This window comes from Rhinoraja longicauda, chromosome 24, assembly GCF_053455715.1.
Source record: "Rhinoraja longicauda isolate Sanriku21f chromosome 24, sRhiLon1.1, whole genome shotgun sequence".
NCBI classification, from domain to species: Eukaryota; Metazoa; Chordata; class Chondrichthyes; order Rajiformes; family Arhynchobatidae; genus Rhinoraja; species Rhinoraja longicauda.
The window spans coordinates 6,751,034-6,774,506 of NC_135976.1; the positions used below are offsets into that span (position 1 = coordinate 6,751,034).

The 23,473-nt window shown below is 46.6% G+C and overlaps 1 protein-coding gene across 1 annotated transcript in view; it reads right to left on the minus strand.

Annotated features, from left to right (window-relative positions):
* The window catches only part of LOC144605260 (synaptotagmin-6-like), a 299,058-nt gene that overhangs the window by 141,517 nt on the left and 134,068 nt on the right, over nt 1-23,473 (minus strand). Inside the window, exon 2 of the mRNA XM_078420353.1 lies at nt 6,190-6,535. Within this exon, the coding sequence (XP_078276479.1) occupies nt 6,190-6,359 (170 nt within the window). The 5' untranslated portion in view covers nt 6,360-6,535. The remainder of the gene's footprint in view (nt 1-6,189; nt 6,536-23,473) is intronic.

The following is a 23,473-nucleotide window of genomic DNA, read 5'->3' on the forward strand; positions in this document are numbered from 1 at the left end:
TTTAAGAATAAGGGGTAGGGCATATAGAACTGAGATGAGGAAAAGCGTTTTCAGTCAGAGAGTTGTGAATCTGTGGAATTCTCTGCCTCAGAAGGCAGTGGAGGCCAATTCTCTGAATACATTCAAGAGAGAGCGAGATAGAGCTCTTAAGGATAGTGGAGTCAGGGGGTATGGGGAGAAGGCAGTAACGGGGTACTGATTGAGAATGATCAGCCATGATCACATTGAATGGCGGTGCTGGCTCGAAGGGCCGAATGGCCTCCTCCTGCACCTATTGTCTATTGTCTAAGTGCTGAGGTAACTCAACAGGTCAGGTAACCCTCCTTCGTCCCTTGTAATGTCAAGTTAACGTGTCTTTTGGTGTGTCTTAAAAAGTCTGGACTCTGTATGTGTCAAACCGCTATGAGACACAGTTGGTTGAGACAAAGAGACGAAGAAAAATGTATCCAAGTTGACTGAGAGTTGGCCCATTTTCAGATGAAGGTGGGCAAATGGCTTGTCCACCATGATATCTCGTAATCCCAGGACAGCCCAGCAGTGTCCTATGTGGAAAGTGGCTAATCTTCAGCCTCAACCAGAAGAGAGTGGGCCCATTCCAACATGCCCACTGTTGGAAAGTACCACCTGCCTCTCTTGTCTCAAGGCCAGGCCCAGAAGTCAGCCTGTGGTGAAACTGTATCAGCGTCTTACAACCATTGCTCTTAGAAACAGAGGAAATAGGTGCAGGAGGAGGCCATTCGGCCCTTCGAGTCAGCTCCGCCATCCTTGTGATCATGGCTGATCATCCACAATCAGTAACCCGCGGTTGCCTTCTCCCCATACCCCTTGATTCCACTAGCCCCTAGAGCTCTGTCTAACTCTCTTTTAAATTCATCCAGTGAATTGGCCTCCACTGCCCTCTGTGGCAGAGAATCCTCCAAATTCACAACTCTCTGGGTGCAGGAGTGGAGGGAAGGTATGGTGTGATGGGCAGATATCATAAGGAAGATAATCAGCCCACCAACAGACAATTCTCCCAACAGAGAAATCCCTTCAGTGCCATCCCCATCCTTTCATTTCTCTGTACCCCCTGCAACTCACTCTCTCTGATATCCTCATCAAATCCTCTGATTCTTTTGCGCCTCAATTATGCTAATTTACAACAGTCAATCAACAAACCAGTGAGTAGGATGCACAAGGAAACCGGAACAGCCCAGTGAAAAGTGATGTGGTCACAGAGAGACCATGGACACTCCACACTAATAGCACCCCAAGCTGGTCTCAAACCTGGGTGAAGCTGTACCACGGACTGCTGCAGAACACACCAATAGACAATAGACAATAGACAATAGGTGCAGGAGGAGGCCATTCGGCCCTTCGAGCCAGCACCGCCATTCAATGTGATCATGGCTGATCATTCTCAATCAGTACCCCGTTCCTGCCTTCTCCCCATACCCCCTGACTCCGCTATCCTTCAGAGCTCTATCCAGCTCTCTCTTGAATGCATTCAGAGAATTGGCCTCCACTGCCTTCTGAGGCAGAGAATTCCACAGAGGGTATCTGTGGAATCACTGCACCAGAGGCCAGGTTCAATCCTGACCTTGGTGGTGTCCAAAGATACTAGAGGAGCAAGATGAACCACTCCACTGAAATCGCCTATACTGAAGTGTAGTACGCAAAGGAGCGGAACGTCCACCATTTTAGTAAGCAAAACCCACCGTTCGCTCTGCCTCTCGCAGTGTAATCAGTGTTTTGGGGGAACAGTATGTGCCAGGCGGGCATGGTTTGGGATAATGGGTCCCACCAGCCATGGGTCAGTGGTTCCGAGGGTGGGTAGGAGATTGGTGGGAGCAAGAGACATTGCCCCTGCTGCTCCCCCGGGCTCTCCAGTTTTACCAGCATGTCATCCCAAAAGTGTCCACCAACAGGAGTCCCAGGCCAGTGTGCCCTAAGTTCCCTCACAACAGCGCATAAACAGGGTCGCACGGGGAATGATGTCATCACACGCACCAATCAATAATCACACCCGTGGATTTGACACCTGAGACATAATTACTCTGAAACGGGTATTAATTGTGCTTCACAAATGGAAGGAAAATGGATTTTCAATTGTACCTTGCTGAAAATAGCCAGCGTTATGCAACTGAGTTTATAAACAGTCAAAGTCTATACAGTTGTTTGCACTGTGGCCCAGCCATTGGAGCCACTGCCTCACTGCACCAGAGACCAGGTTCAATCCTGACCTTGGTGTTGTCCAAAGATACTAGAGGAGCAAGATGGACCACTCCGTTGAAATCGCCTATATTGAAGTGTAGTACGCAAAGGAGCGTAACGTCCGCCATTTTAGTAAGCAAACCCCGCCGTTCGCTCTGCCTCTCGCAGTGTAATCAGTGTTTTGGGGGAACAGTATGTGTGATGAAACCATAAAAATGCAGAATATATCTCATCTATCAACTCACAGATTTTTGTTATTTTTCTTTTTCAATGTTTCTGCAAGTTTCTGCCTACTAAAATGGCGCCGTGACGCTCTACGGTTTTTAGGGTCGAGTGGTCTATCTTGCTCCTCTAGTATCTTTGGTGTTGTCTGTGTGGAGTTTGCATTTTCTCCCTATGACCACATGGGCTTCCTCCAGATGCTCCACTTTCTTCTCACCTCCGCCTAGGTAGGTTAATTGACCCCAAATGTGTAGGTGAGTGGGAGAATTTGGGGTGAGTTGGTGAGAATATGGGGAGAATTTTTAAAGAACGAGGATTAATGTCCGGTTGGTGTAAAATGGATAGTTAAATGTCTAGAGTGAATGAAATGGGCCCAAAGGCCTATTTCCTTGCTGCATCTCTCTTTGTCATTATGATCACTCATTGCTGTTCTATGATGAGACCAAAGGGGGCACTGTTGATGATGCAGTTGATCCTGGCTAGTTTTGGAGCAAGAGTAGTCTTGACAATACTTCTTTTTAAAACAATAATGGTTGAGGTAGCAGATGAAAGAAAATATCAATCTGATGTTTTATGCTTTAGGGCATCTCTGAAACTGGGACATTCGCCCCCGCCTTTAAAACTCGGAGTGCATCCAGGGAGAAATATTGTCACAAATATATAACCCGCTTAGCCACAGCAAGTTTGAAGAATTTGAAACACATGCTTTTTGTTCTTAGGCTTCATTTTGTGTCTTTCAAAAATAACCCAAAGCAAACTGCACAACAATAGACAATAAACAATAGGTGCAGGAGGAGGCCATTCGGCCCTTCGAGCCAGCACCGCCATTCAATGTGATCATGGCTGATCATTCTCAATCAGTACCCCGTTCCTGCCCTCTCCCCATACCCCCTGACTCCGCTATCCTTAAGAGCTCTATCCAGCTCTCTCTTGAATGCATTCAGAGAATTGGCCTCCACTGCCTTCTGAGGCAGAGAATTCCACAGATTCACAACTCTCTGACTGAAAACGCTTTTCCTCATCTTAGTTCTAAATGGCCTACCCCTTATTCTTAAACTGTGGCCCCTTGTCCTGGACTCCCCCAACATTGGGAAAATGTTTCCTGCCTCTAACGTGTCTAACCCCTTAATAATCTTATACATTTCGATAAGATCTCCTCTCATCCTTCTAAATTCCAGTGTATACAAGCCTAGTCGCCCAGTCTTTCAACATATGATAGTCCCGCCATTCCGGGAATTAACCTAGTAAACCTATGCTGCACGCCCTTAATAGCACACCCCACTCAATAACAACATTCCCCTCCAACAGGTTAGTCAGTAAAGCATTACCACAGTCCATCGAGGTGGTGGCACGATGGTGCAGCGGTAGAGTCGCTGCCATGTCCTGACCACGGGTGCTGACTGTGTGGAGTTTCTACGTTCTCCCCGTGACCTGCGCGGGTTTTCTCCCCGTGCTCCGGTTTTCCATTCCTCACTCCAGAGACGTACAGGTTTGTGTGCTAATTGGCTTGGTGATATTGTAAATTTAGATTTTTTAGATTTTTTTTTAGATTTAGGGACACAGCGCAGAAACAGGCCCTTCGGCCCACCGGGTCCATGCCGTCCAGCGATCCCCGCACACTAACACTATCCTACACATACTAGGGACAATTTTTACATTAGCCCAGCCAATTAACCTACATATCTGTACGTCTTTGGAGTGTGGGAGGAAACCGAAGATCTTGGAGAAAACCCACGCAGGTCACGGGGAGAAGGTACAAACTCCGTACAGACGGCGCCCGTAGTCAGGATCGAACCTGAGTCTCCGGCGCTGCATTCGCTGTAAGGCAGCAACTCTACCGCTGCGCCACCGTGCCGCAGTAGAGTCCCTAGTCCCTAGTGTGTGCAGGATAGTGCTAGTATACCAGGATCGCTGGTTGGGCCGGACCTGGTGGGCCGAAGGGCCTGTTTCCGCGCTGTAACTAAACTTAAAACTGGACTACTTCATGGGATAAATCTCCCTTCCCCAGCTCGTCATCTGCTGTTACTTTGTGAACACTAATTTGTCTGACAACATGCACAATATTGCTCCCGAACTATAACACAGTAGGTTTATTAAACCACTGGGTTCCGCGTACCTTCGGAATTTATGTGACACGCCCTGCACGATGACTAAGGAAGTTATACTTCAAGGAGGAAATCCAGAGGGGATATATTTTGTTGAAAGAGTTATTTAATTTTTTTAAAGCCCTGTAATAATAAAGAAGAAAGACACCATCACTTGCCCCAGAATTTTTGGCCAACTCCCCATCATAAGTAACTTGGTAGTGGGTACCATCAAACGAGCAGACAAACCTAGAAATTCTCTCTTCATTGGGTGTAATGGGTGTGACCGTGGGGAATAGGAACAGGCCATTCAGCCCCAGGTGGCTGCTGCACCATTCAGTTGGGCAATGGCCGACCATGGTAATGGCGATGATATTCCAACAAATGCCTCAGTTCTTTGCCAACCAACGCACGTTTTCACAGCACCCAAGGACGAGAGATGGGACTTTTTAGTTTTGAAGAGTCACCTCATAGAAACAGGCCCTTTCAGCCCACCGAGTCCATGCCCACCATTGATCACACTTTTGCTCGAGTTTCATATTGTCCCCTTTCACGTCCACTCCCTACACATGTGGGGGGGGGGGGGGGCAATTTACAGAGGGTAATTGGTTAACAAACCGATATTTCTTTGGGATGTGGGAGGAAACGGGAGCACCCAGAGGAAACCCACATGGTCAGAGGGAGAGCGTGCAGACTCCGGCACAGACGGAGCCGTTCGAGCCCAGGTCTCGGGCGCTGTGCTGCGACATCGTGCCCCATGTGTGGGGGGGGGGGAGACTGTTCTCACAAGGTGGGGTGGAGATGGAGACCAGAGGCCGGGGCAGCGAGGTGCCGGAGGTGAGGCAAGTTGAAGAGGTAGTGGGTGGGGAAACGGTTCATCGTCATTGGCAGGGAATGAATCAGGGTGGGAAATAGTGTGTCAAGTGGGAAGACAGGAAGTTGAGAACGTGTCGGGAGGGAGTTGGATGGGAGAATGCCGGGCGATCAGTACGATGTGGAGTTAGAGATGGTGAAGGGATGGGGCAGTGCGGGGCAACCTGTGGAGACACAAACCTGCACTGTGAAGGCCTGAGAGAACCCAGCAATGGTCGCTCAGAGAACATCCTTTCAACGTCCCCTCATTATGTTTCAAAAGGGCCGCAGGACAGGGAATGGCCACATCCTGTGGACCACTAACAGGGATATGAATCGAGAGCATGAAGGTGAACTGCACCTGCAGATGCCCGGTGGCATGGTGCCCAAGCAACGATTAGTGTTGAATTTATAGACAGCCAAATCACTTGATTTACATCAAGCGAGTTGAAAGCTGCCCTCACCCAAAGGCTTGACGTCCCTTTCAAACCGGAATCAAGTCAAATCAGGTCAGGCATGTCAAGTTCAGTGTCATACGCACAAGCACAAAGGGGCATGGACACAGTGGAAATCTTAATTTCAGTAACGATGCTCATTAAACAGTCATTAACCAGGTACCTCCAAGACCAAAGAGTTGGAGTAACTAAGTGGGACAGGCAGCATCTCTCTCTCTCTCGAAATGGGTAACGTTTCGAGTCGAGACCCTTCTTCAGATCTCCTCTCCAGAGATGCTGCCTGTCCCGCTGAGTTACTCCACCATTTTGTGTCTATCCGGTTTAAACCAGCATCTGCAGTTCCTTCCCCCACATATCCCCAAGACCGTGGGCGGGAGACTGACCTGGAAGACGAGGCCGGCTCAGTTGTCTGCCTCTGTATTCTCGTGTGGCGCAGGATGTGATCCTTCATTGACATCTGGACGTCGGCGGGAATGTCGGGAGACGTGTGGCTGATCTTCATGGCCGCTTCCAGGAAGCTCATGGACGGGGACTCCTTGGGCTTGTCCGTCATCTCCTTGGTATGGCCAGCGGCCGCGGCGTTAACCGTGTCCCGGAGAACGGAGGTGTTAGAGAGAACCTTGTCCTTCCAGGGCAACCAGCAGAGTTTCCAGAACACAAAGAGAAAGACTGCCACCAGACCCAGTCCACACAGTATGAGGATCACAGCAAGCAAGCTGACCGAGATATCTGTAAACACAATGGGGGAGGTTTGAAGACATAGGACGTGGCACAGACAAAGGACAAATGGGGAGAAAAAAGAGAGAACACCGGTGAACAAACTGATTCACATTTCACTAATCCATGAGAAATAGTTTTAAGGCCATACGGCATTGAGACAGGTCGTTAGTGATAGCGGAGTCAGTGGGTATGGGGAGAGGGCAGGAACGGGGTAGTGATTGTGGATGATCAGCCATGATCACATTGAATGGCGGTGCTGGCTCGAAGGGTCGAATGGCCTCCTCCTGCACCTATTGTCTTTTGTCTATTGTTTGGCCCACTGTGTTTGTGCTGTCCATCATTTACTTACCCATACTAATCCCCTTTTCCAGCACCCTGCACACAACTTTCAACATCATGGTACTTCAAGCGTTCATCTAAGTACTTAAATACTGATTGTGAATGATCAGCCATGATCACATTGAATGGTGGTGCTGGTTCGAAGGGCCGAATGGCCTCCTCCTGCACCTATTGTCTATTGTCCATTGTCTATTGTCTTAAATACTGTGAGGTTATGTGGCTCTAGTAGGCAGTGCTTTGCAGATTTCAACCGCCCTCTTGAAGATACTTCTTCCTCAAGTCCCCTCTGCATCTCTTGCCTCTTACGTTAAACCTGTGCCCTCTGGTCACAGAACCTAGGGGGAAATTTCTTATTATTTATGGCCCTCTCAATCTCTGCACTACTTCTGCGCCCAGGATGAGGTTCTCCATACTAGATCATCGGAGATGTCCTCATTCCATCGGAAACGGGGCTTCCCCTCTTCCATTATAGATGAGGCTCTCACTAGGGTCTCCTCGATATCCCACAACTGCACTCTTGCTCCCCCTCCCCCCATTCTCAACAAGGACAGAGTCCCCCTTGTCCTTACCTTCCACCCCATCAGCTGTCGCTTACCGCATATAATCCTCCAACACGTTTGTCACCTCCAATGGGATCCCACTACTGGCCACATCTTCCCACCTCCACCCATTTCTGCTTTCCGCAGAAACCGTTCCTTCTGCAACTCCCTGGTCCACTCGTCCTTTCCCACCCAAACCACCCCCTCCCCCGGTACTTTCCCCTGCAACCGCAGGAGATGCAACACCTGTCCCTTTACCTCCCCCCTCGACTCCATCCAAGGACCCCGACAGTCTTTTCAGGTGAGACAGAGGTTTACTTGCACCTCCTCCATCCTCATCTACTGTATCCACTGTTCCAGGTGTCAACTTCTGTACATCGGCGAGACCAAGCACAGGCTCGATGATCGTTTCACTGGACACCTCCTCTCAGTCTGCCTTAACCTACCTGATCTCCCAGTTGCCCAGCAGTATGAACATTGACTTCTCTAACTTCAAATAGCTTTGCTTTCCCTCTCTCTCCATCCCCCCCCTTCCCAGTTCTCCCACCAGTCTTACTGTCTCCGACTACATTCTATCTCTGTCCCTGACATCAGTCTGAAGAAGGGTCTCGACCCGAAGCGTCACCCATTCCTTCTCTCCAGAGATGCTGCCTGTCCGGCTGAGTTACTCCAGCATTTTGTGTCTACCTCTGCACTACTTAATGGCTCCTCTTGCGAAGCCAAGTCCATTTCAGTTCAATTAGTTGCTTCTGTTTGCATCCTGTAACTGAAGGCTGTGTTCCATTTCTTCATTGTTTCAATAAACACAAATAAACAAATGAATTTTGGTGTGCAAATCACAGTTTCGACTTGTTTCTATGTGCAAAGCCTTAACCAAATGACAGACCTGGCCTTGTAGAAATTGAAGATAGACACAAAAAGCTGGAATAACAGCGGGTTAGACAGCATCTCTGGAGAAAAGGAATAGGTGACGTTTCGAGTCGAGACCCTGTTCAGAAATTGACCTTAGGATTGGCTGCACAGGAGAATCACAGGCATAGTTTACTGACTTGGGCTCACCTGTGTAGCTGTGATTTTGAGCATGCTCTTCCATCAGCTTGAACATCATGGCTGATCATTCTCAATCAGTACCCCGTTCCTGCCTTCTCCCCATACCCCCTGACACCGCTATCTTTAAGAGCTCTATCTAGCTCTCTCTTGAAAGCATCCAGAGAATTGGCCTCCACTGCCTTCTGAGGCAGAGAATTCCACAGATTCACAACTCTCTGACTGAAAAAGTTTATCCTCATCTCAGTTCTAAATGGCCTACCCCTTATTCTTAAACTGTGGCCCCTTGTTCTGGACTCCCCCAACATTGGGAACATGTTTCCTGCCTCTCACGTGTCCAACCCTTTAATAATCTTATACGTTTCGATAAGATCTCCTCTCATCCTTCTAAATTCCAGTGTATACAAGCCTAGTCGCTCCAGTCTTTCAACATATGACAGTCCTTCTCTCCAGAGATGCTGCCTGTGCCGCTGAGTTACTCCAGCATTTTGTGTTTCCCTTCGATTTAAACCAGCAGCTGCAGTTCTTTCCTACACAAAGTTACAAGTACCCGTTTTTATTTGCCCCAATTGCCCCCCCCTCCACCCTCCTCAGTTCTTGGCAGTCCCCCCAAGTCTGGCCCCCTCAAGTGATCAAGGAATGACTTGGTGCTTCTGAGGTTAATTTCAGAGCAATAGCTGAACTTAATGGAAACAAAACTACCAGGAGAGATGGAAAATGAGTGTCATTCTTATCGATTGTTTCACCCTGTGACACAAAGTGAACAAGGACCGAGCCTGTTATGTTCAGCATCAGTGTATCACTCGATAAACACATCACATCGACTCAACACCAAATAAAACTCTACGCATGAAAGCACGGTCTCTTTGACACCTACGCTGTCCAGTGGGTCAGAACAGAGGAAATTCAATCACATTATGCTTTTTGTTTGCACTGTGCTGATGAGAATTTGAGTGAAATGCAATAATGACCATTTCTCAGTTCTGGAGTAACTTAACGGGTCAGGTTGCATCTCTGGAAGATATCGATAGATGACCTTTCAGACCAGGACCCTTCTGTAGTCTGAAGAAGAGTATGATGTAAGGAAGGCAAACACAATGCTAGCATTCATTTTAAGAGGACTAGAATACAAAAACAGGGATGTGACAAGAGGACAACTCATAACAAGAGGAGTTGAGTATAGGAGCAAAGAGGTCCTTCTGCAGTTGTACAGGGCCCTAGTGAGACCGCACCTGGAGTACTGTGTGCAGTTTTGGTCTCTAAATTTGAGGAAGGATATTCTTGCTATTGAGGGCGTCCCGTCTATTGGCGGGACTGTCATATGTTGAAAGACTGGAGCGACTAGGCTTGTATACACTGGAATTTAGAAGGATGAGAGGAGATCTTATCGAAATGTATAAGATTATTAAGGGGTTGGACACGTTAGAGGCAGGAAACATGTTCCCAATGTTGGGGGAGTCCAGAACAAGGGGCCACAGTTTAAGAATAAGGGGTAGGCCATTTAGAACTGAGATGAGGAAAAACTTTTTCAGTCAGAGAGTTGTGAATCTGTGGAATTCTCTGCCTCAGAAGGCAGTGGAGGCCAATTCTCTGAATGCATTCAAGAGAGAGCTAGATAGAGCTCTTAAGGATAGCGGAGTCAGTGGGTATGGGGAGAAGGCAGGAACGGGGTACTGATTGAGAATGATCAGCCATGATCACATTGAATGGCGGTGCTGGCTCAAAGGGCCGAATGGCCTCCTCCTGCACCTATTGTCTATTGTCTATTGTGATGCTGAGCCTCTATAGGTTGCTGGTCAGGCCGCATTTGGAAATATTGTGAGCAATTTCCCCCCTATCTGTTTCCACTAGTGGGAGAGTCTAGAACCAGAGGTCATAGCCTCAGAATAAAAGGACTTTCCTTTAGGAAGGAGATGAGGTCGAGTTTCTTTAGTCAGGGGGTGGTGAATCTGTGAAATTCATTGCCACAGAAGACTGTGGAGGCCAAGTCACTGGATATTTTTAAGGCAGAGATAGATAGATTCTTGATTAACAGGGGTGTCAGGGGTTGTGGGGAGAAGGCAGGAGAATGGGGTTAGGAGGGAGAGATAGATCAGTCATGATTGAATGGCGGAGTAGACTTGATGGGCCGAATGGCCTAATTCTGCTCCTATCACTTATGAACTTATGAACTACAGTTCGAAGAATGGTCCTGATCTGAAACATCACCTATCCATGTCTTCCAGAGATGCTGAATGAGTTACTCTAGATTAACTCTGAATGTGAGTCCCGACCGACCCAAAACATCGCCAATCCATGTCTTCCAGATTTGCTGCCTGACCCTTGAAGCCCCTCCAGATCGACTCTAAAGGTGGGTCCCGACCCGAAACATCGCCTATCCATGCCTTACATAGATGTTGCCTGATCCGCTGATTTACATCAACACTACTTATTTGTTATCCAGTATCTGCAGTTCCATGTGTTGATATTTGATCGACTACTTCCCCGAGGCATGTCACTTTTACAAGAGGGCCGCAGGAAGATGTCATCTCCAGTTAGGAGAATTAGAGTGAAAGTTACACTCAGTTATTCCACGAATAACAGTCTATGGACACTCTGAAAGCCATATCTGATCACTGGAGCACTGGTTTGGGATCTGTGTTGAGCTACCTGTAAGTCCCTTACTTGCCATCTTCTTGGTCAACAAATTTGGCCCAGAACCTTAGTTTGCTGGCCCCCTACTGTTCCAATAATTCTGATGCCATCATCCTGATTCCCCCGAGACCTCTGAAGGAGCCCTCTGCTGCCACTTTCCACCATCATCCACCCAGACCTTGACAATCACTGCCTCCCCCAACCTCAGAAGGCAGTGGAGGCCAATTCTCTGAATGCATTCAAGAGAGAGATAGATAGAGCTCTTAAGGATAGCGGAGTCAGGGGGTATGGGGAGAAGGCAGGAACAGGGTACTGATTGAGAATGATCAGCCATGATCACATTGAATGGTAGTGCTGGCTCAAAGGGCCGAATGGCCTACTCCTGCACCTATTGTCTAATGTCTAAAAGGGAGGCCACGGTGGCGTAGTGGTAGAGTTGCTGCCTTACAGCGCTTACAGCGCCAGAGACCCGGGTTCGATCCTGACTATGGGTGCTGTCTGTACGGACTTTGTACGTTCTCTCTGTGACCACATGGGTTTTCTCCGAGATCTTCAGTTTCCACCCACACTACAAAGACGCACAGGTTTGTAAGTTAATTGGCTTGGTGTATGTGTCAAATTGTCCCTAGTGTGTGTAGGATGGTGTTAATGTGCGGGGATCGCTGGTCGGTGCGGACTCGGTGGGCCAGAGGGCCTGTTTCCGCGCTTTATCTCTAAACTAAACTAAACTAAACTTTGACGACTTCTGGCAGTGATCACAAACAACGCCAACACACAGGCCCTGATTGTCCTCTTCCAGCACAATCCTAACACATTCCCTGATGTCTACAACACCCCACCCAACACTGACCACAACAGTCCCCCTTTCTCAATCACAACACAGGTCTGACACACCTCAACTGCAGGTCCTGACAACACCAGGCCACCCCATTCACAACAGGATCCCTGGTCATCCTCCAGCCACCAATCTGAGCACAGATCCTAAATATTCTCCACAATACCAACCAAACCAGTCCCTCAAAATTGCCCTTTAAGAATACGATATATTTCAATAAAATCTTTTATTTCTTTAAGTTGAAAATAATACAGCACGTGTCTCTTCCTAGTCACCAAACGTATCATCTCTGGAACTAGTCCTGTGAATCTTTGCTTCGTTTTTTTCAATGGCACGTACATCCTTTCTTAGATATACAGATGAAAACAGAATACTCCGGATGCAGTTTAGCCTAGGCCCTGTACAATTGTGATAAGACTACCTTGTTCAAACCCGCTCACAATATTGCTCCCGGATCCCGGCTCGTTGGACCCAGCGGACAGCCGAGCTGGAAGGGGGAGGCTTTCGTAGACCAGAGACTGGTGGGACGGAGACCATGAGGGGCGAGGAGCGAAGCGGGTAGGAGAGGAGAGGAAATCGGGATGGGCCTATCATGCCCTCGCGCTCGGCTGCGGGAGGGACCCGCGGGGAACAAAGGTGGACGGGCAAGGAGAGGGGCGTGGTGTCCAAGGCAGGAGATGGCTGGAGCCCAGTAACAGCCTGGGACCTGGCTGGAACAGGCACGGCTCACAACAAAACTGGATGTCGACTTGGAAAATGGTGGCAAAACATGGCGGCCGGCTCAGTACACCATGTGTATTCGCTATGCAAGGATTGAGGATAAGGCAATAATCTACTGTTTGTAAGGAAAATAAATTCACTGTGTTAGCACTTTGCACAATAAAAGCACCATTACCATTACTATCTTAATCTCTTACTGTGCCTTCAGTGTTTTGTGTACAAGTACCATTGGGTCCTACTGAACATTAACAGTGTCCATTCTTACACCATTTAATAGATACATCATGCACCAAAATGGATAACTTCACATTATTTCACATTATATTCCAACCGCCAGGTTTCCAAAATGCACTCAGTTCCGATCCAGATTCAGATTAGATTAGTTTGCTGCCAATATGCAGCAGGCTGCTATGAAATTCCCTGCTCATATCAAGCTCATCGAATAAGTACCAAAATCGAAAATACAAAATAGTTTTTTTTTTCTAATTGGTTCCTAATTAACTGAGTAAGGCTTCTCATGAAGTTATTTCTTGCCTTTTTGATTCATCCAGTCTGAATGAAGATTGTTTCCCGTTATTATTATATTGTCCCTGTTACGTATACCTCCATTCCCTCATTTATGTCATTGCCCACTCCTATAAAGTAAATCCTATCTGTCCTCTCTACCCTTTGCTGTTTCTTAGCTCAATCTACATTGCGGTTCGTGCCAACCTTGATGCCAAAGGAGACATTTCTTTGTACATGACATTGACCTGGGGGTTCAATCACTCAGCACATTCAAAACAGCACATGCAGGTTGAACACCGATTTTCGGGAAACTGATGGTCCCACCACCCTGGTAACCCAGACAGAATCACCATAGCAAAGGTGGCGACTCTGGGGGAGAAGGGGGAGGGTGGCAGTGGGGGGAGGAGGGGGCAACGGTGGGAGAGGAGAGGGTGGGAGGAGGAGAGGGTGGGGGGAGGAGAGGCTGGGGGGGGAGGAGAGGGGTGCAGTGGGGGAGGACAGGGTGGGGGGGGGAGGAGAGGGTGGAGGGGAGAAGAGGCTGGGGGGAGGAGAGGGTGCGGTGGAGGGAGGGGAGTAGTAGAAGGGAGGAGGAGTAGGGGAGTGGAGGGGGGGAGGTGGAAGGTGGGGAGGAGGGTGGAAGGGGAGGGGGGAGGGGGAAATGGAGAGGGGAGGAGGAGGGGGGAGGAGGAGGGGGAAGAGGAGGGGGAAGTGGAGGGGGGTGGAAAGGGGAGGAGGAGGGGGAAAGAGGAGGTGGGAAGACGAGGTGGGGAGGTGAGGAGGGGGAGGGGGGAAGGAGGGGGGAGGAGGAGGTGGGAAGACAAGGTGAGAAGAGAAGGTGAGAGGAGGGGGAAGTGGAGGGGGGAGGGGGGAGAAGAGGGGGGGGGGAAGACGAGGTGGGAAGAGGAGAGGGGGAGAGGAGGGGACGGAGGAGGGGACGGAGGAGGGGACGGAGGAGGGGGGCAATATCTCTAAGCTAAACTATAGACTAAACTAAGCAGGTTTGATGAACTAAATAGCCTACTCCTGCTACTACTTCAGAATAAAGAGCAAAATAAAACAAGTATAAAACATGCATGAGAAAAGAGAAGATGGGAAATAAGAAGACAAGGAGATACATATTTTATTAGAAAAATTCTTCCTTGCTCAATTGACATTTTAACCTGTGCACTTTAATGTGAAAGATGAGATAGGATTAACTCCAAAATTAAAACTGACACAGAGAAGAATGTTGAAAGATCCCTATAGATTGAATAATGTGTTGCTGCAAAAATTTACTCCATTACATTAAGATGGCATTTCAGATGTAAAGGAAAACAAACCTTCATTAATTATTTGCCACTTCCATTAATTCTTTTTGAAGCAACACTCCAAACAAAGTAATGGGACTCCCTTTGCCAAATTGAGGTATTGTAAGTTAATGGTAGCTTTCACCACTGTTATTGTACTGCTCTCTCCCTAGTGACAGCACTTTGTTACACTGCACTCAAGGACTCCAGGCAATTGGCCTTCGTCGGAAGCCAAACCCACACATTGCCAGTGTTGAAGTCAGGAATCAGGAATACAACATGAACTGACCCGAAGGCAAAACACAACAGAGACTCTGTCAGGTACTTCTGAGGTCAGTCAAGGGGTGTGTGTGGTGCAGGATTCTAAACAATGGAGATGATTCTGGGCTCATTTTCAGGTCCCGATCTCGGCACTTCAGAGACAGGGTACATGTGAAGCAAGGGGAGAATCAAGACACCGTTCCCTCTACAGATGAGAAATTATCCTTGAGCTCCAGCAGTTACGGTTGATTTGCCTCATGGACAACGAGTGTGGCTGGCTCGCCTCGCTGATGTGGTCCTCAGGAGGTTTGGGGCTGAAGCTAGAGAAAGCTGGGGGGGGGGGGGGGGGGGGACAATATGTTGATTTTTACATCTCTAATGTGGTAGACTACTAGACTAGAGTAAGTGGACACCACTAGTCTTGGAATTTAGAAGATTGAGGGGGGATCTTATAGAAACTTACAAAATCCTTAAGGGGTTGGACAGGCTAGATGCAGGAAGATTGTTCCCGATGTTGGGGAAGTCCAGAACAAGGGGTCACAGTTTAAGGATAAGGGGGAAGTCTTTTAGGACCGAGATGAGAAAGGTTTTTTTCACGCAGAGTGGTGAATCTGTGGAATTCTCTGCCACAGAAGGTAGTTGAGGCCAGTCCATTGGCTATATTTAAGAGGGAGTTAGATGTGGCCCTTGTGGCTAAAGGGATCAGGGGGTATGGAGAGAAGGCAGGTACAGGATACTGAGTTGGATGATCAGCCATGATCATATTGAATGGCGGTGCAGGCTTGAAGGGCCGAATGGCCTACTCCTGCACCTATTTTCTATCTTTCTATGTTTCTATGGGACTGAATATGCTGCCTGCTCCACTCTTTAGTTCTGTCCATTTTTGTCAATAAGATCCTCTGAATTGACTAGTCCACCCTAATGGACTGGCCCCAACCTGGCAGCTAATTTGCACGGCTCACACAATGCCTCAGAAATGAATCAAGCACGGGTCCTTTATAAAAACAAAAGATGGAATGCATATGAATTTCTGTCCAAGACTATTACCACAGCCTCTTTGGGAAGTGGAACAGCTCTGTGCCAGTAGCACCATCAATACACTCTTAACTACTCTTTTGTGGCCATCCAACATCAGTTCCTCTGTTCACACAACTTGCACATTTTATTTTATATGGCACAGCAGAAACACTTAATAAAAAAATGTTCAGAAAAGGCAGAAATGGGCCATTCATTCGGGTGATTTGAGAGACAACGGTAAAACACGTTCTGAATGTAAAGAGCAGAACACATTGTAGACAAGCCCACAGAAAATATTCACAATGGATCATCACCAACATTCACCATGCTTTTGCACAGGGCTTCGATGTACATCACTGCCTCATAACCCTCTCAAAACCAAGTTATTTAATTTGACAATAGCAAAAAGGCAATCAGCATTGCCAACCGGGGACTGACAGCTGAAACAAAGGCTGCTGGATTTTTAATTTATTCTAAAATCACAATGAAGCGAGCAGAAGTTGCCATCATTCACTGCAAAGTTCATTGAGGATTCATTTGGAAATTGGAAGATAACTCACATGATGGAAGAAAGGGGCTGGCTCTCTGACAATGGAACCTTAGCAGGCCATCCACTCTCAGAGACTCCTTCCTGATTCAACAAAAACAATGACAAACATTCACCTTAACTCCTTGTACGCCAACTTTAGTTTCAGCCTCTGTTTCTACTCTTCGATCTCTTGAGGATGGTGGTGTTACACTGAAAGGCTGCACATTTATATTCCTCAATGGTTAAGTATGGAAATCCACCCAAAGTAGCAAACACAATAGTTCCCTCTCCGCTGACTCTCAGTCTGAAGAAGGGTCTCGACCTGAAACGTCACCCATTCCTTCTCTCCAGAGATGCTGCCTGTGTTACTCCAGCATTTTGTGTCTATCTTCGGTGCAAACCAGCACCTGCAGTTCCTTCCTACACAATAGTTGATTGATCGTCTGAGGGAGACAAAATGAGGTTTACAACACTCCTGCTGTCATTCATAAAGTAGAATGAGAGATATCACAAACATAACCAGGCTTAGCCCACTCCTTCAATAGTCAATGCCCACCAAACATTGATCCAAACCAACTCGAAGCAATCGTTCAATTCTCAAAGCACAAGAGTTATCATTAGCCCGAGGGAATGTCACACTTATGCTGTGAATGATGTTCTTGGACGTCGGAAAGCTGAAAGAGAGTGCGCCCAAAACTTCCTCAGAACTGCCTCCCTATAGCTTTGCTGAAAGTGCACCAGAATCTTTCAACACAAGCTCAGGTGAAAGTGAAGTCTTGCAACCCTGGCAATTTCAGGGAAATTCCTGGCTGAGGGCTGATAACGTATCTTAAGCGCAGAGCAAAAAGGTATTGCAGCCAAACGCAGAAATCTGCAAAGCAAATTGTAATGCCTTGTCCTGATTGCCGCTCGGACTCCTGCTCTGGATTGGTGTGACAATAGATAAACTCAAGCTGTGGAGAGGGTTCATTCTTAATAAAGGAATCCTTTGCAGATATGGTGAATTGACGATTCCGGTTTGCATATCGCTGGGTTAATTAGTCCGCTCTTTCTCCTGATGGGGATATGAATAAAAGCAGAACAATCAATTCACAATCCACTACAAAACCCGTTTTGCTCTTTCATTTCTAAAGCAGGATTGTTTTTCCTTCCACAGATGTTGCCTGGCCTCATCAGGTTCTCCAGCATTTTCTGTTTTTAATTCATTTCCAAAGTAGCTTGCCGGGATGTGGCGAATGAGCAAAAAAGTTGGTCAATACCAGACTGGATTGCAATTTAGTGGTCAGTACAACCCACGTCCCTCCTTTTCAGTATTTCACCATGTGTTTATTGTGTGATGAATCTATCAACTTCTTCTTAATATAAGACACTTGCATATTCCATTAAGGTTCAGTGTCACGACCGACCCTGACATCTCTTCCCTAATGAACTGCAATAGGCGTTGATCTTCCTAGTATCTGGCAGTGAAAGTATTACTCCAGCACTTTGTGTCTTTCTCTGTTAACACATTTGCTAGTATTTTGCCACCAAAGTCCAGATTGTCCATCAGTGATAAGTCAGTGATATCACTGACAGGTCAGTGATAGAGATAGGTCAGGCTACCATAGATAACCTACAGCTCTCTGAACTACAAACTGGGCAACAGTAAAGTTGCAGCCTTACAGCGCCAGAGACCCGAGTTTGATTCTGACAACAGGTGCTGCCTGTGTAGACAATAGACAATATACAATAGGTGCAGGAGGCCATTCGGCCCTTCGAGCCAGCACTGCCATTCAATGTGATCATGGCTGATCATTCTCAATCAGTACCCCGTTCTGAAGAAGGGTCTCGACCCGAAACGTCACCCATTCCTTCTCTCCCGAGATGCTGCCTGACCTGCTGAGTTACTCCAGCATTTTGTGAATAATACCCCGTTCCTGCCTTCTCCCCATACCCCCTGACTCCGCTATCCTTAAGAGCTCTCTCTTTAATGCATTCAGAGAATTGGCCTCCACTGCCTTCTGAGGCAGAGAATTCCACACCTTCACCACTCTCTGACTGAAAAACTTTTTCCTCATCTCAGTTCTAAATGGCCTACCCCTTATTCTTAAACTGTGGCCCCTTGTTCTGGACTCCCCCAACATTGGGAATATGTTTCCTGCCTCTAACGTGTCCAACCCCTTAATAATCTTATACGTTTCGATAAGATCTCCTCTCATCCTTCTAAATTCCAGTGTATACAAGCATAGTCGCTCCAGTCTTTCAACATACGACAGTCCCGCCATTCCGGGAATTAACCTAGTAAACCTACGCTGCACGCCCTCACTAGCAAGAATATCCTTCCTCAAATTTGGAGACCAAAACTGCACACAGTACTCCAGGTGCGGTCTCACTAGGGCCTTGTACAACTGCAGAAGGACCTCTTTGCTCCTATACTCAACTCCTCTTGTTATGATGGTGTTTGTACCTTCTCCCCGTGACCTGTGTGGGTTTTCTCCGGGATCTCCGGTTTCCCCTCACACTCCAACGATGTACAGGTTTGTAGGTTAATTGGCTTGGTATAATTGTAAATTGATCCTAGTGTGTGTAGGATAGTGTTAGTGAGCGGGGATTGCTGGTCAGCGCGGACCTGGTGGGCCGAAGGGCCCGTTTCTGTGCTGTATAAAAACTAAAAACTAAACCTAAAACTACAGGCTATTAAAGGCTACAGTTAATTATCATAGTCATAGAGTCATACAGTATGGAACCAGGCCCTTCTGCCCAACATGCCCATGGCAAACACATGTCCCATCTACACTGATCCCTCTTGCCTGCGTTTGGCCCTTATTCTTCTAAATCTATCCTATCCACGTACCTGTCTAAATGTTTCTTAAAACTTTGCCTCAACTACTTTCTCTGGCAGCTCGTTCCATACACCCACCACCCTTTGTGTAAAAACATCATCCCTCAGGTTCCGATTGTAATCTTTTCCCCATCCTTAACTTGAAAGTTTTAGACACAATCAAAGCCTCCAGGAGTTTGATGCTTTGAGATCCATCGCATCATTTTGTCACCCAGCTGAGAAATCTTGTGAAGATTTACAAAGACAAAAACTGCTTTTGCAACAAGGCCCTCTGACTGTTATTTCATACGACTCAAACCTGTCCAACTTAAACCCATGCGGTTTGGTAATAATGAATTGAAAACGTTTGGGGCTTTTTAAACTTCAATATATTAAGTTTACTAGTTATCCAGCATGAATCCGAACTCACAGGGCAGAATCAATTACTTCTGACCTGTCCAATTGATTTTATACCTATCATAACAGGCAAGTAAATCCAGACCAAAATGTAAATGCAATGAATTCCACCGTAATGACAAGACTTCATTTAATTTACCCTCAGATGTTCAAGGACATCGATTGTTATGAAAATAAAAGCATTTATCATGGTTTAAAACAACAGCTTGTGAACTAATTGTTAGTGGGTTGCTTTCAATTTTGTCCTCGTCTGGTGCTACTTAATGCAAGTAGCCAAGTGCCACAGAGCTGCCTGTGAGTTCAGAGTGCACCAGGTTTTGTATAATACCTTCTATCCAGCATTATTATCACCTCAGTAGTTCAATAGTGCTTTTTTTGTCACATGTGCAACTGCACAGTGAAATTCTTTTTGCCTGTATTACACGTGTGGGCGCCACCATGTTTTGGCGCCATTATTCAAAGTCCAAAGTCTGGTCGGCCCGCGTGCTCGATGTACTGAAGCAGTTCCCGCAAACCAACGTTCCTCTCCTCGTTACAGAAACATAGAAAATAGGTGCAGGAGTAGGCCATTCAATATAGACAATAGACAATAGGTGCAGGAGTAGGCCATTCAATATAATCATGGCTGATCATCCAAAATCAGTACTCCGTTCCTGCTTTCTCCCCATATCCCTTGATTCCGTCAGCCCTAAGAACTATATCTAATTCTCTCTTGAAAACATCCAGCGAATTGGCCCCCACTGCCTTCTGTGGCAGAGAATTCCACAGATTCACGACTCTCTGGATGAAAACAATTTTCCTCATCTCAGCCCTAAATGGCCTACCCCTTATTCTTAAATTGTGACCCCTAGTTCTGGATTCCCCCAACATGGGGAACATTTTTCCTACATCTAGCCTGTCCAATCCATTAAAAAATTATATATTTCTATAAGATCCCCTCTCATCCTTCTAAATTCCAGTGAATATAAGCCCAGTCGATCCATATGTCAGTGGTGCCATCCCGGGAATTAACCTGGTGAACCTCAATGTACCTAGTTACATGAATTGTTATGTTCCTTTCTCCGTCTGATAAATTATCCAGACACACTGGAATAGATAAAAGGTGTTGCATAGATTTCTGTTCACAAGATTAATGAAAACAATGACCCCGCTGAAGGAGTATTGGAAATTGCAACGCAAACTGTTTGGACTTGCAAGTGTATCTCTACACTCGGAACAATTAGTATTATTGGGATTGTATAAAACCCTCAAAAATGTTTCAAGGTCCACTCTCGTGATTTGGAAGAAAACCCATGTGGCAAAGGAACCCGTTATTCTCCAACAGTTATTCTGATATGATAGAGAAAGCAGAGATGGATGTGCTTTCCAATTACTCTCCTGTTTTGGACCATACTGATACATATAGAATTTTCAGCAACATCAGCTACTAATTGGATTAATTGGCCTCATGCCGAAGGTAAACATGATTTTATTTATTTTCTTCTTTTGAAGGTAAGTGGTTTAAACATGCTTCCACATCATTATAAGCAGGAGGTTAATTACTGCAGTGACCCCACTGTGGCATGGCTGAAGTAACTTCAAATTCCATGATTTTTAAAAAATGGTAATAGACATAACTATAATCTATTTCTCAAAGAAGAACTGCAACATCAATGTTCTAAAGACTCCCTCTGACGCACCATAGTGAGAGACATAAAGCATTGTTCATTCATCATTGCTGGGGATGGAGTAGGAGTTTCCTCGCCACTAATGACCATGCCATTCCAAAGCACTGACATCGTTCTTCTTTATGAGATTTGCATGAAGAAGAAATGTCTGTCTTTAATGAGCTCAGCTTGTCGGACTCTTTCCATCGCTTACTGATGACCTCGGACATTGTCAGACCAATCCACAAATCTGAATGTTACTTTCTATACCCATTGCTCTCTTGCATCCACTGTAAGTCTCATCTTCTTTCTGCTGCAACATGTCCTGGTTTACTCCTGGGCAACCATAGACCCATGGTTAGAAGAGGCATAGACAGGAGAGGCGGTGAAAACCTATCTTCCAGCTTGGAAATATCACAGACTAGAGGGCGTTGCAATTTGGTGAGAGGGGCATTGTTTTAAGGAGAAGTGCAGGGCAAATATTTTACATTGGTAAATGTTGGTCGAGCATGTATTCCCAGCAATGATGAATGAACAATGCTTTATATCCCAGGATATGGTGAGTGAGAGGGAGGCTTTAGAACATTGATGTTTTGATGTTACAGTTCTTCTTTGAGAAATAGATTATAGTTATGTCTATTAACAAGTTTTTAAAATAACAGGGCAATCATGGAATTTGAAATTACTTCAGCCGTGTCATTTCCACTGCAGTAATTAACCTCCTGCTTATAATGATGTGGAAGCATGTTTAAACTACTTACCTTAAAAACAAGAAAATAAATAAAATCATGTTTACCTTCGGCATGAGGCCAATTAACCCAATTAGTAGCTGATATTGCTGAAAACTCCATAGTTATCAGTGTGGTCCAAAACAGGAGAGTGGTGGTGAACACATGGAACATGTTGCCAGAGATGGTGGTGGAGGCAGACCAACAGTGGCATTCAAGAGGCAGGCAGGTAGGTAGGTAGGTAGGAAGGCAGGTAGGTAGGCAGGTAGGTAGGCAGGCAGGTAGGCAGGCAGGCAGGCAGGCAGGCAGGTAGGCAGGTAGGTAGGTAGGCAGGTAGGTAGGTAGGTAGGGAGGTAGGGAGGTAGGGAGGGAGGGAGGGAGGGAGGTAGGTAGGGAGGGAGGTAGGTAGGGAGGTAGGTAGGGAGGGAGGTAGGTAGGTAGGTAGGGTGGTCGGTAGGGAGGTAGGTAGGTAGGGAGGTAGGGCGGTCGGTAGGGAGGTAGAGAGGTCGGTAGGGAGGTAGGGCGGTCGGTAGGGAGGTCGGTAGATCGGTCGGTAGGCAGGTAGGTAGGTAGGTAGGTAGTAGGAGGGTAGGTAGGTAGGTAGGTAGGTAGGTAGGTAGGTAGGTAGGTAGGTAGGTAGGTAGGTAGGTAGGTAGGTAGGTAGGTAGGTAGGTAGGTAGGCGGGTAGGCGGGTAGGCGGGCAGGCGGGCAGGCGGGCAGGCGGGCAGGGAATGGAGGGAGCTGGATCATGTGCAGGCAGATGAGATTTGTTTAATTTGGCATTGTTCGGTGTGGATATTGTGGGCCCTGGGCCCTGTTGCGATGCTGTACTGTTCTACTTTCTGTAGTTCTCATTGCAGTGGTGCTGTGGAAGCATTAGTTAGACAGATCTTTTTATTAGCTTGTTGCTCTTTGATTTGTAAAGTTTCATTCATCTTATTATCAAAGGAAAATATTGTAGTCTGTCCAGTGCTAAGACACTGAACTGCTATATTTTTTCATCTTATGGCTCAAACAATATTAGTGAACTGTCTAAAATTAATGAGCCATATACAGAACTAAGATAAGCTGAAGCAAAAAAAACATACAGCTGAAGGAACTCAAAAGGCCGAGCAGCATCTGTGGTGGCAAAGCGATAGTCAATGGTAAATGTAAAATGTAGATAGCAGAGTCAAGGGATATGGGGAGAAGGTAGGAACGGGGTACTGATTGTGAATGATCAGCCATAATCACATTGAATGACGGTGCTGGCTCGAAGGGCCGAATGGCCTACTCCTGCACCTATTGTCTATTGTCTATTGTCTAAAATTCAGTGCAAACATTGGGCAACTGCCATTTGATGAATAAAGTTGAAATTGAAAGCCTTGTGATCAAATGTCACATGAATAAATCGTCAGATAAACGCTAAGCCAGAGTCAACAATCATTAGTACTTTAACGAAGGGTCTCGACCCGAAACGTCACCCATTCCTTCTCCCCAGAGATGCTGCCTGTCCCGCTGAGTTACCCCAGCATTTTGTGTCTGCCTTTCATTAGTTCTGTAACAACAGATTGAGAAGTGTTCATGGTAGATAGTAATGTGAATATCCCAGAGAGAGTGTGGAAGATACAACCTTCCCAGGAGAAGAGGGCAGGAGAGACAT